The following is a 15,568-nucleotide window of genomic DNA, read 5'->3' as shown; positions in this document are numbered from 1 at the left end:
GACCGGTTGCCCTTCCAGTGCACGGCCACCTACCTGGACAACAGCACCCAGATCCGCTGGTACCACAACCGGGAGCCGGTGGAGGAGGACGAGCGGACGGGCGTCATCGTGGAGGAGAGCCTCATCCACGACTGCACCTTCATCACCAGGTGGGTCCAGGGCCGGGCGGCGCCCGGGTGGGATGCGAAGCGCAGACACCTCTTGTGCCTCCCGGCGCCGTGCTGGCCGTCTCCAAACGCGAGGAGCACGCTGGGGGCCGGCCGAGCCTGGGGGCGGCCCGCGGGGCCGTGCCCGGCRGGTCGGCCCCCGTCCCACCCCGCTCCCCGCTCCGCCGCAGCGAGCTCATCCTCTCCAACATCCACGTCTCGGCCAACGGCGAGTGGGAGTGCGCCGTCTCCACCTCGCAGGGCAACGTCAGCAAGAAGGTGGAGATCGTGGTGCTGGAGACCTCTGCGTCCTACTGTCCCGCCGAGCGGGTCACCAACAACCGCGGGGACTTCAGGTAGGACTTCGTGGAGCCTGCGCCCCGTCTCCTCCCGGGGCGCGCCGGTGGTCCGTGTGCGCCGGGGCGGGGGCTCGCCACGGGCGGGGGGCGGCGGCGCCCGGGCCCGCAGGTGACCTGGCGTCTGGTAGCGATTAGCGGCCGCGCAGAGCGTGCGGGCGCCTTTGAACGGCTTCCCGCGCCGGCGGCGCAGCCCGGCTCCAGAAGCAGAGGTGTTGGAATTTCTCTGGCAAGAGACGAAAGGCTTTGGGCGCCCGCCGTAACCTCGGCCGGGCCTTTATGGAATATAAATTACTGGTACAGTAAATGTGGCTTAGATTAGCAGTGCCCCCCTCCCCCCGGCTCTCCCCCCCGCCCCTCCGCGCGGTGCCGAGCGGAGCAGGATTCGGGATTAGGCAGCCGGGGAAGGCAGCTCCGCGGGAGCCCCGGCGGCTCCCCGGGGGTGCGGTGGCCGCGGCTCCGGCAGGTCCCCCGGGCAGCCGCGGTGTCTCCGGACCCCGTGTCGGCTCCATCCCGTGCACGCGCGCGGGGCGGGGGCCAGATGTTCCGGCAGCTGGGCCCGGCGGTGGTCTCCAGGGAGGGAACTCTAATCCCGTAAAAGTCTCGGCCGGTGCCTGGGTTGCGCGCGGGTTTTGCCCCCGCGGAGCCTTTCCTGCGGCTGGGAGGGGGCTGCCGGCGGGGGAGCCGGGTCTCAGCGTGCGTCTGCCCGCGGCCAGGTGGCCCCGCACGCTGGCGGGCATCACCGCCTACCAGTCCTGCCTGCAGCACCCCTTCGCCGCGGGGCCGGCGAGCGGGGGCCCGGCCGGCGAGCAGCAGGCGTCCCGGCGCTGCGACCGCGCGGGCCGCTGGCAGGAGGGCGACTACTCACGCTGCCTCTACACCAACGACATCACCCGCGTGCTCTACACCTTCGTGCTGGTGAGCGGGGAGGCGCCGGGGGGTGGCGGGGGCTCGGCTCGGCGGAGCGCCCGCTGCCAGGCCAGGGTGACCGTCCCCCCCGCGCCGCCCCGCAGATGCCCATCAACGCCTCCAACGCCCTGACCCTGGCGCACCAGCTGCGCGTGTACACGGCGGAGGCTGCCAACTTCTCCGACATGGTCGACGTCCTCTACGTGGCGCAGATGATTGAGAAGTTCATCGGCTACGTGGACCAGATCAAGCAGGTAATGCTCCCCCCCCGGCCCTACCCGTTGCACCGGGGAGCCCGACGGCGGCGGTTCCACGTCCTCACCGCCCCGCTCTCCCGGCAGCTCACGGACGTCATCGTGGAGATGGCCAGTAACATCATGCAGGTGGACGACCACATCCTGTGGATGTCGCAGAAGGAGGAGAAGGCCTGCACCAGCATCGTCCGCTCCCTCGAGAGGATTGCCCTGCACACGCTCAGCAGCAACTCCCAGCACATGGCCGTGGTGGGCATCTCCCGGGGCTGGGCAAGGGGCGGCGGGCCCGGCCGGGGCCGCCCTCCGGCGCGGGGGCTCACGGCGGCCCTGCGGCTCTGTGCCTGGCAGAACTCGCGCAACATCGCCTTCGAAGCCTACGTGGTGAAGCCGGAGAGCTACGTGGGCCTGAGCTGCGTGGCCTTCCAGCGGCGGGACGGGGGCCCGGGCGGGCGGCCGCCCCCGGCGGAGCGGGGCGCCGAGCCTGCGCCCGACCAGCAGCTGCGGCTGCGCTGCACCACGGGGCGCCCCAACGTCTCCCTGACCAGCTTCCACCTCAAGGTACGGGACGTGGGGCGGCCGGGGGTGCCGGGGACGCGGTGGGGGCCGGCTGCCGCTCACCCGCGCCCGCCCCCGCCCCGCAGAACAGCATCGCCCTGGCCTCCATCCAGCTGCCGCCCAGCCTGTTCGCCAGCCCCGTGCCCTTCGCGCCGCCGACGGACTGCAAGCTCCAGCTGCTGGTCTTCCGCAACGGCAAGCTCTTCTGCAGCACCGGCAACTCCTCCCGCCTGGCCGACGACGGCAAGCGCCGCAGCGTGGCCACGCCGGTCATCTACGCCGGGACGTGTAAGGGGGGGGTCTCCTGGGGAAGGAGGGGGCTGTAGAGCTCCTGGAGACCTTGTGGGGCCTGGGAGAGGTGTCCCTGGGGTTGCAGTGCTGCCCGTGTGGGACCATCGCTGGTGGCCAAGGGTGTCCTCCTGGAGGGTGGCTGTCCCCGTGCTGGGGGTGCGGAGCAGGGTGCTGTGCCTTACTCGGTGGCAGTGTGGTTGCAGATGGCTGCGGCGTGGGCAACCTGACGGAGCCCGTCGCCGTGTCCCTGCGGCACCCCGGGGAGGGCGCCGACCCCGTGGCCGCGTACTGGAACTTCGAGGTGCTGGAGGGCATGGGCGGCTGGAGCGCCGAGGGCTGCCAGCTGGCCGCCCGCGAGCCCAACGTCACCTCCCTGCACTGCCGCCACCTCAGCAACGTGGCCGTGCTCATGGTAGGTGGGGAGAGGGCTGAGGGGGTGCAGGAGGGGCTGGCCTTGCAGGGCACCGTGGGGCCTCGCAGCGCGTGGGGCAGGCGAGGGGGCTGCGGGAGCCGGGGCCGTGCAGGGTGTCTGACGGGGTGTCCGTTGGGCAGGAGCTGAGCGGGTTCCCCGGCGAGGCGCGGGGCCCCGTGGAGGCCCTGCACCCGGCTATGTACACCTGCACCGCCGTGCTGCTGCTCTGCCTCTTCACCACCATCATCACCTACATCGTCAACCACGGGTGAGTGGCTGGGTGGAGGGCTCTGGTCCATCATCGTGCTCCCACAGCACAGCACAGCACCCCAGGACCAGAGCAGAGTGCCGCAGGGGGTGCAGGGTGCCCACTGGTGTCCATCGTTAGGGGGAGAGCTGGGTGGGGAGCTCTGGGCAGTGCTGTGCACAGCTGGCTTGGAGGACCCCATAGCTTGGTGGGTTGATGGGGAGATGATAGCAAGCAGGTGAGGTGGTGGGCTCAGGGGTGGGGCTCACCCCACACCTGGGGCTCCTCAGCCCCCAGAGAGGGGCCAATTGGAAGGCAGGAGGCCAGAGCTGCTGACTGGCTGCTGAGGGAGGAAGAGGAGGGTCTTCCTCCCATAAAAGCAGCTCCAGGCAAGCGACCAAGGGAGCGAAGCGACCGGGGGACAAGCAACACGGCAGTTAGCAAGGCAGTTTGCATGGGCAGTGAGCAGGGCCAGGGCCCACCACACTGCCCAAGTCTTCTCAGGTAAGCTGGGCCTTTGGCCCACATTGGATGCCCTGGAGCTCCAGGGGGGCTCCTCTCCTACACGGGAGGAGACCCCTGGAGCTCCAGTGTGGGCCAAAGGCCCAGGTTACCTGGGGAGATGTGGGCCAACCACACTGCCCAGGTAACCTGGGTCTTTGGCCCACACTGGAGCTCCAGGGGTCAACCCCCAGCCAGGCTCCTCCTGCGTAGGAGAGGAGGCTGGGCATGGGGCCTCCTTGGAGCTAAGGAGGCCCTAGGCAGCTGGGCTCCTCTCCTACATAGGAGCAGCCTGYCTCAAGGAGACCACCCTGGAGCTCCAGTGTGGCTCCAAGCCCCATCCCAGGCTGGTACCTCCAGGCAGGCTCTCCGTAGCTCCTCCAGCAGCCCTGCAAGGCAACACACAGCAGTGTTAAGTGCCCACCCAACAAGCACAGGGCCAGATGCCTTCATCGAAGAGCAGGACTCATGTTATCAAGAGTCACAAGCACTAAAGCTGACCTTCATCACCCAAGTGGAAGACCAGGCACCTGCTTCTGGGGCAGCCAGGTGGCCAATAAGCACCATTAGGGATGGGGGGGGGACTGCATCTCCCACTGATAAACACAGCCCTGGGGACTCCCAGAGAGCACAAGTGCACTCCACCGGTAAAGACAGAAGGAAATACCCAACAGATCATATATGGGACACCAAAAGGTCTGGCAGGACAGATGCCATCACTACCTCCCAGCCTAGGGAATGCTGCAGCCTCACAGTGTCTTGGTTAAAGTCCCCCCCCCCATACTATTTAGACTAAATCACATTTCACAACTACGCTTCAGGCCTCAAAGGCTCCTCTCGTGGTCCCTGACATCTTAACAAAGTCAAGAGTCACTATTGGTCTGGATCTGCTTATTACCAGCTCACTCAGAAAGACTGTTGGTTTACTGAGCAAGCCTCAATAATCACAGTAATGAAAGTACTACTGATGCTGACCAAACAGCAGTGTCTACAGCACCAGGGTACCTTTCTTTCTGTCAATTTGCTGGGCATTTCACTCCTCACAGTCCACAGGTTGCAGTGGGGRAGGCCGATGACGAGCCCTCACCTCCAAGAACACCTTTATGTCCTTAGTTCCTTCTTTCTCAAGTCAAATTCTATTAATTTATTTTTCCCTTTTAAGTTACCTACTCTTTCTTACTTWAACAGATTTATTTTCCTTGGTGGGCCAAGACACATGTATTCCTTGCTCTTTTGTCATTGCACTACACTTACTTGCTTACTTCCAACTCACATTCACTTAATTACTTAATTTCCTACTCTATGTMCTGCATTTTCCTCCTAATTAGAATATTGGTCCTCAACCTCTAATCCTTGAGCATCAGTATTGCTCAGCTGCAGGGCTGCTTCTCGTCAGCTGCCCAGTGGGGAGTCCTTTATAGCCATGGGGTCTCCAGGACCAAGCCTGCACCCCGGCTCTTATTATTACCCCCTACCTCACATCCTGGGTTTCCACCTCGCACGGCCTCTGCTGTCACACCAGGCCCTCGTTCCTCTGCTCTGCATCAGCACCGTACAGTCATCAGGACTTCGCTCTGCCCACAAGCCCTGCTGGTCCCTGCTGGCCAGATAGGCTGTACTGCCCTCCCGTACACAAGAGGAGCACACAGCCTTAACCATGACCACCGGCTGGAGCGGAAACGCCTGYTCCAGCTACAGACCGTGATGAGAAAGCAGCAGGCAAGTCGAGAACAACGGGGCTCTCACGAGTGTGGCGTACAGCCTGGCGCCTGATACCAGCAATGGCAATACCACGGTGGAGGGCTACAGCCCTGCACCCACGGGGCAGCCCCCACCACTGCGAAAACGCAGCCASCCGCAGCGGGGACCCCACTGCAGGCAGCCTGCCCTCCTGCCCCACCCCAGCAGCCCTAGGGACACAGCGTGCGAGGGGCAGCACGCCGGCCAGCCTCCCGCACAGCCCGGCACGCGGCTCCGCACTGGCATCCAGCACTCACCTGGAAGAGCAGGATCGGAGCTTGGTTCGGGGAGCGTACAGCCAGGAGGAGCCTCTCCATGTGTGCTCCAGGGTCCCAGAGATTCAGCACCAGGAAATCTTCACTCCTGCAATGCAGGAGACATGTGCAGATGTCATGACACAGGTCCACAAATAATCCCGAGCTCCTCGGGGCGATCTGATAGCAGCTGACCACGAGGTGTTCCCGATGCGTTCCTTGCACAGAGCTGGCCTGGCTGCRAAGGACAACTGCATTAACAGCTAGAATAACACCCCAGGCACCTCTTGCTTCCTCACAGCCTCACATGCGGTTTGAGCGCAACCCCAGGAGCTGTCGTGTTTAGCGCCTGGCCACCCGAACCCTGCRAGCGCTCTGGTCGCATTTACCCAACGCCAGGTCCGGGCACGAGCCCGGCCTAGGGCAGGGGCTCTTGCGGGCAGCACACCCGCAGCCGCCGGGGCCTCCCTGCCTGGCCGGACGGTGTCTCACCGCGACGGTTTGTGCCGCTCTTGCAGGGCCATCCACATCACGCGGAAGTGCTGGCACATGCTGCTTAACCTCTGCTTCCACATCGCCATGACCTCGGCCGTCTTCGCGGGAGGCATCACGCTCACCAGCTACCTGATCGTCTGCCAAGCGGTAGGTAGCGCCGCTTTGGAGCGTGCAGCCGAGCAGCTTGGCGAAGCCAGCTTTCACCCCGCCGGGCGCCGCGGGACCTGCGATCGGGGTGGGCGGACCCATGCGCAGCGACTCCCCCCTCTTACCCACCTTATTGCCTCTGCCCGCAGGTCGGCATCATTTTGCACTACTCCTCCCTGTCCACCCTGCTGTGGATGGCAGTGAAGGCCAGAGTCCTCTACAAAGAGGTGACCTGGAAGGCGCCCCAGCAGCAGGACGGGGACGCGTCCCAGCCGGCCCCTCGGCCCATGCTACGGTAGAGACGCGCGCCCCCGAGGGCCCCTTCGCTGGGGACACCCTGCTCCAGGGCCCCTGCAGAGAGCTCAGACCCGCCAGAGGCCAGCGCTGTTTTTCTCGGTCGCGGATGGAGGAGGGCTGGGGCAGGACTTGCTCCTGTCTTTTAAAAGCAATCGTGCCAGCCCATGTCCCAGGCTACCCACTTCTCCCAGGACAGGCTCTGTTCCTGCATCCCYTGCACCGTCCTGGCCTCTCTCCCTGCTTCCCTGTGCAGTCGTGTTTCTCTTCACCTCTGCACCCGCGTTTCCCTGGGGGAAGACATTCTTCCCCTCTTCCACCCTCCTTTCCACAATGGCACATCTATGTTTGTGCAAGCAGCCTACAAAGTCACTCCATAGCCGTGCAAGCCGCCTACAAAGCCAAAGATCACGCTGGCTTCAGCAGGAGCCCTGCCCGTGCCTGGCGCCAGCCTCGTGCAAACAGCCCCGTGGCGCCAGGCCGGCGCTCGCCCTCGGCGCGCGGTAACACCGCCGCCTCCTCTCCTTGCAGRTTCTACCTTATCGCAGGCGGGATACCCCTCATCATCTGCGGCATCACGGCGGCTGTTAACATCCACAACTATCACGATAACAACCCGTAGTAAGTGTCCCCGTGTGGCAACACCTTCTCCACTGAGCATGTTGCCTCCTCCRGCCTGATAAGGGGAAAGGGAATTGGGGCGCGCTTTGCAAAGGCCAGCGAGGTCTTTGCTCCTGTGCTTCTGGAAACCTGCAGCCGAGCCGTCCAGCGGACGAGCTCCTCGGGAGGCCTGSAGGCAGGGCATGGCTGCAGCCATTGCACCCCCACAAAGCCTGTCCYTTAGGGACCCGCTGGGCCAAGGGTGCTGAGCGCCGAGGACCGCGACGCGGGGCTGCGGCAGGAGGCTCTGCATGGCCGCTGGGCGCGCGGGCCGTGGGCCTGCCGATCCGAGCCCMCTTTTCTCCCTTACAGCTGCTGGCTGGTGTGGAGGCCCAGCCTCGGTGCTTTCTACGTCCCCGTGGCTTTCATCATGCTCATTACCTGGATTTACTTCCTCTGCGCCGGGCTCAACCTCCGGTGCCGATCTTCAAGCCAGAAAGATGCCCCCGAGCCGCTTGAGATGCCACCGAGGCTGGGAGGCAGCGGGAACCTCTTGACAGACTCCGGGTCCATCTCAGTGACACTGAACTCGGGGACGCCCTGCCCCGAGGTGGATGGTGTCTACTCCCTGCAAGTGCAGTTGTGGGCACTGGTCACCACGCATTCCTTGTACGTGGCCCTGTGGACGTTTGGAGCCATGGCTGTATCGCAGCGCTGGTACCTGAACRTCATCTTCAGCTGCCTCTACGGAGTCACAGCTGTAGTGCTGGGGCTCTTCATCTTCATCCACCACTGCGTGCGGCGTCGGGATGTGCTCAACTCCTGGTTCAGCTGCTGCCCGTCCTACAGGAACGCGTTGCCCATGCAGGCGTACGTCCACCCYGGCGTGGCGGTGGAGGACGGCTCGCAGGTCTTCATCGGGTGCAACCCGGAGGCAGCCCATTCCATCAAATCCTCTTCGTCGCCCAGCAGCACCAACTCCACTGTGGGCCACTGCAAGCTCACCAACCTGCAGGTGGCTCAGAGCCAGGCGGACGCCCGCCCGGCCTCTTACGAGGAGCCCGACAAAGCCACCGGCGCAGCCCGGCACGCCAACAACCTCCACGGCCGCAGGACCCACAAGAGCAGACCGAAGCAGTACCGGGAAGGGAAGCATCACCGCTTGAAAATGCTGCGGGGCCCTGCCTCGGACCACCCCTCCAGCGAGAGCGGGAGCATCCACAACAGCCACTCCGAGAGCTACCACAGCAGCAGGAACAGCCCCTTGAACAACAGCCGCGCGGGGATGCAGGCCGTGGCCCCGCCGGAAGGGGAGACGGCACCGAGCCAGTCCGAAGGCAGCGATGGCGGCCGGCAGGCGCCGGACTTCAGCAAGGCTCGCCGGAGGAGCGCCAGCAGGGACAACCTCCGGCAGGCCAGCGCCATGGAGAAGGAGACGAAGCGCCGGTCCTACCCGCTCAACGTGGCCAGCCACAACGGGGCGCTCAAAGGGAGCAAGTACGACATCCACCTCGCCAGCGCCGACAGCGTGGCCGGGATGAAGACCGGCCTGTGGAAGAGCGAAACTACCGTATAAAGGATGGGAAAGGACCAGAGAGCCGCAGCGCCGTCGCACGTTCCTCCTTGGGCAGTAGGGTGGCTTGGGAGCGGCGGCAGGAGCTGCTAAGACCATCTGCCAGGAGGTCAGACGCAATCTTTGAGGAGCCAAGGGCTTCTGAGAATTGCTAAGTGCACTAGACAGGACCGGGCAACACGGCCCGGATGCTTTTGCTCGGCTGCCGGGCAGAGGGCGATGCCGGGCCTGATCCGACCAGGAGGGGAAGGATGTCGATGCTTCCCGGGGTGCCGTCCACAGCGGTGCTGAGTCTCGAGGTGAAAGGCGATCTTTGCTCCTCAGCAGCCTGAATTGCAACAGTACTTTAATCACTTCTGCATGTCACTTCAGACTGACCCTAAATGCTATTTTATTATATACAGAGAAAACAAATGTCTATTTTTCAAATCTCTATATTATTGTATGTATATAGGTATAGACAGATGGGTAACCGATGCGAGTGCCTCCGTGTTACATGTCAGTGTTCTCTGAGGAGCAGACGAGCCCCTGGGAGTTTTGGAAATAGCTTGTTTGTGCCATGACTGCAATGTTCCCCCTGGGGCAGAGGAGACCAGAACCAGCACCCTTGACTAAAGATGCTGTAGCACGGACGCTCGTTTGACCCTAGCCTAAATAAGCTTTTTCTGAAAGAGTCAGAGAGAAGCTTCTTGGTTTGGAATGCTTTTAAATGTGAGCATTTTTATCCACATGTTCTTAAAAGACAATATTTAGCCCTGTGGGTTACCGAGCTGCCAAAGTAAAAGCCATACTTAAAAGCAAGCACAAGGTAAGAGACGCCACCGTCGCGAGCAAAGCCGATCGTCTGCACTGTTCTCGTGCCAGACGCTAAAATCCCAGCAAGGAAACGCTCCCTCGTGGGGCGGGCGGCCTCCGAGGCATCGACTATGCAAACAGGCCGGCCGGCAGCGCAGCGACGGGCTCCCGGGGGGCCCCGCTGCCCGGGCCGCGCGGCGAGCAGAGATCGACCATCTCCGAAGAACCAAAGAGCCGAACCGCATCCAGAACCACAAGAKCAAATCCTCAGCTTTAGCGTATTCAGAAACTACCTGCCTTTGCTCTTCGCAGGCCCGAGCACCAAACAGCCCCGTGGTTAACGGCGTCGCAGCCTGCCCCACGGAAGGCGAGAGAGGGAAGAGCGCTCAGGGGCCGGGGCTGTTCCTGGGAAACGAAGGGCTTGACTACGTTCAACATGTCCCTATGGACGGTTCAGATGACRTTTTCAAGAGACGAGAACTTGGATTAGCACTTATTTTCCCTTTTTAAAACACAAGTCCACCTTTTTTCTAGCACACAAATGAAAATGGAGATACTCACTCGCTCGCTCACCCCAGARAGCAGCAGGTTCTGGGAGCATCCACAGGCAAAGCCTTGCTTGGCTTAAAGGGGGTTTCCTGAAAAGCAAGACAGTTATTTACCCCACTGCCAGGCAAGGGGCGGCCCGTACCCATTTTGCTACCGTTCAATGCAATGTGCTGCCCCGTGCCTTGCAACGGGGCTCTGCACTCCCCGTGCCCGCTGTGGCAGGCAGGTGCCACAGCCACCGAGCAGCGAAGGGGCTGGTGGCTGCTGCACAGCCGAGCTGCGACCGGCTTCCCGTGTTCCCGCGGACGGGAGAGCACGAGGGGAGAAAAGGGCCGGCCTTAAAGGCGAGTCCTTCCTCCCTCCTTCCCTGCGCCCCTTCCAGCCTCTCAGGAGCCGTGTCCCAGGGCTGAGGACGCCACGGCGCTGCCTCAGCCCAGAGTGTATTTTACYGCCCTCCAGTGCTGAGCAGGCATCTCCCAGCTGCCCTGTCCCTGTCCACTGCGGTCTAAGGCGGGAGAGGAGGCCAGACTGGGAGCCGAGCCCAGACTGGCCTCAGGTCAAAGCCGTTCCAGCCTCTCTGTGCCTCAGTTTCCCCACACGTGCCAACTACTTACCTACCTACCAAGAGGTCACGAGGATCAGCAGAGGACCAAGAAGTGCTAGAAGGCACGCAGGCCAATCCTAACACGCGCAGCGTGTCCGAAGGCTGGGGGATCCAGAAGTTAATGGAGTCAAAAGCACTTACTGACAGTTTTCCCACCTGCAGCAACTAGCTCCTCACCCTTCGGAAACCCCTCACCCTGCAGGGCTRGAGTACCAGCAGCCTTGCTGCAGTTCGGGCCCTCCCCAGCCTCTTTAAACTTCTCTGACTGATTGACTGCTTAACAACGCATCTTTTATCGCGCCTTGTATTTAATACAATTTGAATCGTTACGTCAGTACTGCAGCCTATGCAGTCTTGCTGATGCTGAGTTGTTATATATGCTTGCTGCACTGTGACAGTATTATATAAAAAGCTTTGTATTATTAATTACTTTCTTTGTTTACATTACAAGCAAACGACATATCAACAGAGAGCTTCTTGCAATATACGTGGGAGAGGGAGGGAAAATATGCCAAAGAAATGTTTTTAAAGGGGTCTTTTTGCATTTTTATATGAATAGAATGTTTCTAGCAGATATGTTTTGTTTAATATATTAAAGATTTGCAAATCTGCCATGATCTACTGTTACTTCTTTGCAGACTTCACTGCTCAAATACAACAGACCATTAGGAACATAGAGGTCACTGTTTTATTGAGTTAAGCAGTACTTTGAAATGAACAGCACTATAATCGTGCTATCGAGAGCTGCACAGTTGCAACAGATTTCCAGCAGCTTCACATCACKTACTTAACTGAGCTGGGATAGCTTCCCTCTCAGACATGAGCCAAGCTGAGTTTCCCAGGGGATCCCTGTAAGACCTAGGGCAGGCAACCCCAGAACACCACAAGGACCCAYGCTATCTGGCAAATGGGACACAGCACTTAGATTTGCCATTAGCTTTTTCCTCAGAAAGCAGAGTAACAAATGAAGGTGCCTGTCTTTCCCAGTCACAAACCCACCCTCCCTCCCCACCTGTCAAAGCAGGTGATGTGTAAGGCAACGTAAGAGATCACTCCCTCAGAAAAGCTCTGAAAAACAGGTGCCAATGAGGGAGCCGGAAACCTCTACCTTCCCTGTCACATTGCCCTACAATAACCAGACACTGGTACAACCAAGCACTGTTAGGACAGTATTGCTCCCTCCCTCTCTTCTAAAACACAAAAATTACCACTGTGATTTCACATTGCCACAGACTGAAGCACTGCTGACATTGACTGACAGAGCCCTCCTCACCTCGCCTGCTGCAGGGATCAGGATGTGCCACAAAAACCCGCTGGCTCCAAACACATCCCCATAGATCGGGTAAGTCTGCGCACATACCAGCAAGAAAGCAAACGACAGGCAGACAACTTGAGAGGGAATTCAGCTTTGGCATTACTGACACTACCAGTCTGTGCTGGTGAGAGCTCCTCAGCAGCACCAGCACAAAGTCACCCACTTTGACACGCTCCCTGCAAACAGGGTATCAGTTCAGCTGCCTACACAAAGGTGCCCGGGCAGGACCGCAGCCCAGCTGTGGGCCAAGGCACCAAGAAGGCTCTCAGAAGCCGTTCTGCCCTGTTAGACTGGCTGTAGGCTGGGAAACCGCAATGACTCTGACTGACCGACCGCTTCTTAGGGAAGGGCACTTGGCTGGCTCTCTCCTGTGTGCCAAGATCCGTGTTTTACCTCTGTGTTAGTACACTGACTCGCTGGACTCGCTCGTGACGTCTGCCCTACCATACCTGGTTTAGATAAAACACATTTTAGCAGAGGTTATGAAGAGAGAGGCCAGAAACCACTTCTGGCACCCTAGTTCATTTACTTCTAGCAGAAATACAAGACAACCAAAACAGTTACTCCATAAAAAGCCTCCTTCTGGTCCATCTACCAAACACAAACACTCAACAGGAGTAGAGCTGTTTCCTGCATTGCCCCATTCCTTTGGTGACTGTCCTTGTGGTTAGTGTGGCTCTGCTACCACCAGGCTTTATGCTGCCGGTTCCTCGCCCTTTGCTGCCCTCGTGCTCGTGGCAGCACTCTCCTCCAGACCAACCAGGAGCCGCCTTGTTCACAGCCATGCCTTGGCCTTGCTGAAAGCCTGGATCTCCYCTTGGTCCCTCAGGTACTGCTCTATTTCACTGTCGGAGATGGGTTCATCGCCGGTGATGGCAAGGTCCGAAGCACTTGGGGCTGCTGTGCGGAGTCTCTTCTTYGGCTTGATGAGGCAAGGCGGAAGCAAGGGCCTCCGCTCCCCGTCACACTGACGTTTCCCTTCGGAGGGACGCACCTCCTCCTGCGGGGCCCCTCCTGCGGCCRGAGGGGAGCCCTCACCCTGGGCTCCAGCACGCTGCTCCTCCGCGTCCTCCACACAGAAAGACTTCTTCAGCAGGAAAATTCGGTGCTGCAGTAGGTCCCCGATGTGCTTGACGGCCACCTTCTTGTCCATCTTAAACACCCTCAGCCACGCGAGCTGGGACGCCATCCTCAGCAGGATTTCGTGAAGCTCTTTCAGCCTCAAGTGGGCCGGCGGAGGCAGGTCGACACCCGCCACCTTGCAGAACCGCGCGAAGGTGCACGTCAGGCGGGCGGCGGGCTGCAGCGACTGCCAGGACAGGAACGCTGCAGCGGTGACGACGGGAATAGGGTGCCGGCCCGTGACCAACCACGTCTCGCTGGCCAGCTCCACAATCTGCATCGTYCGCGCTACCATCTTCTCCTTGTCCTCCACAAATGGGGCAGGGATGTCAGCTGCACACTGGAACAGCCTGAAACTGCAAGAATAGAGAAYCTGCCGTTAGCATCAGCTATCGGGGTGCAGGGAAGCATCAGATCTGGCCACCCCTGCAGCTGCCACAGGTGTGGGAAGGGGTGAGCCACACTGCAGCACAAATAAAGCACCTAAATACACTATCCAGAAACAGACTCAAATGACAGGTCACCTCYGCTTCCAGTCTCCAAGATTTGATTCAGCTTGTTCTGCTCATGACAACAGGGAGACAGCTWCCAACACCACGCAACACTTAAGTAAACTGAGAGCTGCAATAATGTCCTTCAGGGAAAACGTGCCCTGCTCCGGAGGCAGGTCTTTGCTCAGATCGCTCAGCAAAGTCCCTGCACCGGGTGCTCTCCAAACTGAGCAGTAAGGGGCAGGAAGAGAAGAATCCCAGCTCAAACTATGACACAGGAGGCAAAAGCCACCACAGTAAAGGCCACCTCAAGTGCTCAGGCCATTGCTTCCAGGACATCAGCGAGCAAACAGGGTGGTACTGCTCCTGTGTTTGCTCACACCCACCTCCTGGCTTCTTTGGTACACTAAAATTGCTGGCCATAGTAAGAACTCAATGCAATTTTGAATCAAGGGACAGCAAAGTGTGCTCCCAGACCRTGAATTTTAGGAGCTACAACAACAGTATCACCACCCAGCCTCAAGGGTCCTCTGTTAGTATGCTGTCCCACTTCGTAGGCAGGGCTGTGACCAATCCAAGGGAATATTTTTTAGATGATCTGGGTTTTGCCTTCATTTCCTTCAGTAAAAGTATGCCTAGGTAACAGCACAGGTCACTGTGCATGCTTATGGCCTTCTGCCCTGCCACAGGCTGCATTTTAGATGCTTTTCCTCACATCAGTGTGAAGTGCAGAGCTCTGAACCGTTCGACATGAAAGGGGTCATGTTACCTATTGAGGTGCGTCTTCACCAGGTCCATCAGGCTCAACGCTGGCACGGACAGCTCAAGCTCTTTCTGCACGCTCAGGTAGACGCTGGCAAACAGCTCCTTCTTGGCGTAAAGAAGGGAGCAGATYGTTCCCATGGTCAGGGGCCAGTTGTGTTGCCGACAGGTCACAAAGACGCAGCAGCCCCCCAGAAGCTCCTTCTTCTCCAGACTGACCAGGTGGAAGGAGGGATGCTGGAGAGCTCGCTGGAAGTATGACACAGCCGTTTCCTCGAACACTGACGGGAGCTGGAGGACTTTGCAGAGGTCCTGGACCCTCCTGATCCCTGCGAGAAGACACCACTTTTAAGATCAGCTTGAGATATTCATCGCTCTTTATATACATCTCTCCCTGATACCACAGTGCAGCTGGCATTCAGCCAGACTCAGGCAAAAGCACGAGAGCAGCCTGGTCACTGCAGCCCCCAAAATGGCAGGCAAAGACTTCCCCAGCTCCCTTCGTGCAGGTAAGGCAGCTTGCTGGCAAGCACCAGCTGCACATAGCACTAACTGCTTTCTTCCTATTTTACTGCCGGCTCCCTATAGCTTTTAACTCATCACAGTGCCAAAAATATATTACACAAATTAGACTAATGCAGTAAAACAGAGAATCAAAGTATACAAATGAAACCGAATGGCAGGCTCTCACCCCGCTGCAGACAGCGGCTCAGCTGCTCCTTCTGGCCAGTGCTCTGGGAATAGGCCACCTCTGAAAAACAAAAGCATTAGGCCAGGTAACCTTGCKCTGACATCCTGAGGACGGAACCGCYKAGATCTTGTGCTACCGGGCGCGCGAGGGGCGGGCGGCAGTTTCCAGAAGGGGCAGTTCCAGGCCGCCGAGCGGGGCCCGGCAGCACAGGCTCTCCCGGACAAGAGGGTCCCTGGCCCGGGAGGCTCTCGGAGCCGCCCCTTCCCTGCAGATGYCGGGGCAGACGGTCCCAGGGCTCCYCCCTCACCGGCACCGGAGGCTCAAGCGCCASGGAGCAGCGCGCCGGGCGCGCCAGAGCCACGGGTGGGAGCCGGCGGGCGGAAAGGCTCAGCGCTGTTGCCACGGGGGGCGCGGAGGGCGACGAGGGGCGACGCCCAGCACCTCTCCCGCAGCCCCGGCGCGGCG

The 15,568-nt window shown here is 60.2% G+C and overlaps 2 protein-coding genes across 3 annotated transcripts in view; one reads left to right on the top strand and one right to left on the bottom strand.

Annotated features, from left to right (window-relative positions):
- ADGRA2 (adhesion G protein-coupled receptor A2) lies at positions 1 to 11,334 on the top strand (the record flags this gene model as incomplete). Its single annotated transcript, XM_085304225.1, has 13 exons — positions 1 to 149; positions 338 to 502; positions 1,219 to 1,420; positions 1,516 to 1,665; positions 1,753 to 1,914; positions 2,014 to 2,223; positions 2,307 to 2,508; positions 2,715 to 2,923; positions 3,064 to 3,191; positions 6,184 to 6,307; positions 6,457 to 6,602; positions 7,133 to 7,222; positions 7,574 to 11,334. Coding segments are annotated over 13 exons (3,141 nt in total), but the record flags the coding sequence as incomplete, so codon positions are not given.
- A 396-nt stretch (positions 11,335 to 11,730) lies between these two features.
- Positions 11,731 to 15,568, bottom strand: part of BRF2 (BRF2 general transcription factor IIIB subunit) — a 5,354-nt gene continuing 1,516 nt past the window's right edge. For both annotated transcript variants that reach the window (XM_085304185.1, XM_085304186.1), the window contains 3 exons: positions 15,104 to 15,163; positions 14,420 to 14,741; positions 11,731 to 13,515 (listed from right to left, as the gene is read on the bottom strand). In XM_085304185.1, coding sequence (XP_085160311.1) covers positions 12,813 to 13,515; positions 14,420 to 14,741; positions 15,104 to 15,163 — 1,085 coding nt within the window. In that variant the 3' untranslated portion in view covers positions 11,731 to 12,812. The remainder of the gene's footprint in view (positions 13,516 to 14,419; positions 14,742 to 15,103; positions 15,164 to 15,568) is intronic.

Source organism: Rhea americana, unplaced genomic scaffold (assembly GCF_003343005.1).
Source record: "Rhea americana isolate MKP2758 unplaced genomic scaffold, rheAme1 scaffold_204, whole genome shotgun sequence".
Lineage (NCBI taxonomy): Eukaryota > Metazoa > Chordata > Aves > Rheiformes > Rheidae > Rhea > Rhea americana.
This window is presented reverse-complemented; position numbering and strand designations above follow the sequence as displayed.